The sequence below is a fragment of the Austrofundulus limnaeus genome, unplaced genomic scaffold (genome assembly GCF_001266775.1).
Source record: "Austrofundulus limnaeus strain Quisiro unplaced genomic scaffold, Austrofundulus_limnaeus-1.0 Scaffold180, whole genome shotgun sequence".
Classification (NCBI taxonomy): Eukaryota; Metazoa; Chordata; class Actinopteri; order Cyprinodontiformes; family Rivulidae; genus Austrofundulus; species Austrofundulus limnaeus.
Window position 1 is genome coordinate 596,122 of NW_013952582.1, and position 2,218 is coordinate 598,339.

At 41.3% G+C, this 2,218-nt stretch overlaps 2 protein-coding genes across 2 annotated transcripts in view; one reads left to right on the forward strand and one right to left on the reverse strand.

Annotated features, from left to right (window-relative positions):
- The window catches only part of zgc:165481 (E3 ubiquitin-protein ligase RNF182), a 17,350-nt gene extending 16,924 nt beyond the window's left edge, over positions 1 to 426 (reverse strand). The window contains exon 1 of the mRNA XM_014017985.1: positions 288 to 426. Coding sequence (XP_013873439.1) covers positions 288 to 357 — 70 coding nt within the window. The 5' untranslated portion in view covers positions 358 to 426. The remainder of the gene's footprint in view (positions 1 to 287) is intronic.
- Positions 1 to 2,218, forward strand: part of cep89 (centrosomal protein 89) — a gene marked incomplete in the record, with an annotated part of 54,239 nt that overhangs the window by 40,346 nt on the left and 11,675 nt on the right. Inside the window, 1 exon segment of the mRNA XM_014017984.1 lies at positions 433 to 581. Coding sequence (XP_013873438.1) covers positions 433 to 581 — 149 coding nt within the window.

Here is a 2,218-nt window from a genome sequence, read left to right on the forward strand (position 1 = left end):
GTGTGTGTGTGTGTGTGTGTGTGTGTGTGTGTGTGTGTGTGTGTGTGTGTGTGCCGCACTACCAGCAACAGTTAAAACCGTCAGCAGCTCAGCACCTGCTGATGAGTAAACACAGCACCGTTACTGGGAGTTCACAAGAAAACTGCCGTTTGTTTAAACACACACATGGAGGCACGCTCACACTCAGACGAGCAGCCTATGCAGGAAAAGTAATGACGGGCTCACGGCAGCCCGTTACAGAGGAAAAATCTGCAGATTTGTGAGTGTGTGCGTTGTTTTTTCCTCACCTTGTCCCAGTGTGTGTGACTCCCCCTCCTCCACACCACTTGTCTCTGCTACGCTGTCATCCATGTGCATCCACCTCCTTCATAGCAGCACTCCTCATCTCATTCCTCTGCACCTGTGTGCGTGTTTGTGCGTGTATGAGCGCAGGTATACCGGAGGCAGACGTCCACCAGGCTGGCAGCGTTGGAGGAGGCGGCGGAGGGGAGAACGGCTTCTTACCAGAGGGAGATCCTTCACCTGCAGAGGCTGCTGAGGGAAAGACAGGAGGCTGAGGAGAAACTGCTGCAGTCCAAACGGTAGGAGGGGTGTGAGGAAGAGAGAGAGAGAGAGAGAGAGAGAGAGAGAGAGAGAGAGAGAGAGTAGGAAGGGAGAGTGAGGGAGGAGAGAGAGATGAGGCAGAAGGAGTGGAGAGGTAACGTGAATGAGAGAGGGAGATGGTGAGGTTTGTGTGATAAAAAGCAGAGGTGCCTGCAGATTGATCGGTCTAATATCTAATAGACACAACTTCAGTTGGCTCGTTAAAAAGTTGTTTTAAAGCCGAATTTTATAGTTGTTTTCTGTCCATTTTTTAAAATAATTTCTTACACACTAAAACTATTCACAGTTAACAAAACTTTGCACTCAAGTCACAAAACACCAGCACAGCTTAGCCTCAAACTGCAAGAGGCTAAACACATTTATCTACTTTAAACACAAAAACATCATGATCTCTCTAATTTATCATTTCAAAGCACTGGCTTTTTGACACTTATTAGCTAAATGGCCATCCACCAGGTGTGCAAACACACACAGGTTTAGGTTTGACATTGTACTGATGCAACATCTGTGCAGGGATGGATCAGACACAAAGTGTGTCCCGATACCAGTATTTCTAAAACTGAGTACAAGTACTTCAGTTTGGGTACTCAAAGACATTGAGTGCTTAATGTTTATAACCTAAACATTACAAATGACTTCAAAAACACATTTATTTTATTTAGAACAAGGTRGTTCTCCTTCCGTATAGGCATGCAGCCCCTCTGACAGGATCAAATCAAATATACAGCAGGGCTTCAAAATGTAATAAACCTGCATTTGTGTCATGTTTTTCCTTTTAATATTGTTTGTTTGCAAACAATGACATATTCTAGAATATCTTTACAGTTTATTCTTATTTTTTTCACCATTACATAAACACTGACCTGATATAGCACCATCCTAATCCCCATGGCTTCAGCAGGGATTGTGATTCTCCAGAAAACAATCTAACACTTCATCTTTCTTCCATTGTCAGTCTGTTTTTAGATTTGTCTCTTGGCTCGCTGCCTGCTGCTATCAAATGAAAGCAAGCTAATCAAATTCTTTAAAGAGTCCGTCCTGCTCTGCCTAGAAGGGCATCTTAATGACAAATGACACACATTACCTTACACATCATTGCCCAGCTGACTTCACTTGATCTCAGCAAGGTCATCTGTGCTTTTAACTCACCTTTTCTCAGTTTATTCTACATCTTTTGTGTTGAACTTTTAGCTTTGATCCTTTCACCTGGTACAAATGAAAGACCGGATGATGTTAGTTATGATAAAGCATCTCTGATCACAATCAGCTTTATAATCACCTTAAAAGCACTAAACTCTATGTGGTTCGTTTTTGAGAAGTTTTGCTACGTAGATTTCCTTCTAGATGTTCTTCTGCAGTAAATGCTCAGGCTCTGCTGGCTGCTCTTTTGTCCTCTCTTTTGTCCCTGTCCAACATTAATGTCTCCACAGTGTCCCCCTATGGAGTACAAAACAATTTAAATATATAAATGACCCAATAAATAAATAAAAACACATGGAAATAAAAAGACTTATGAGGAAGAACTATTTAAAAAAAATGAAGAGACACAAATTAATTTACAAGTAAAACGAAAAACAATGTATATAAATACGTACTGTATATATATATATATATA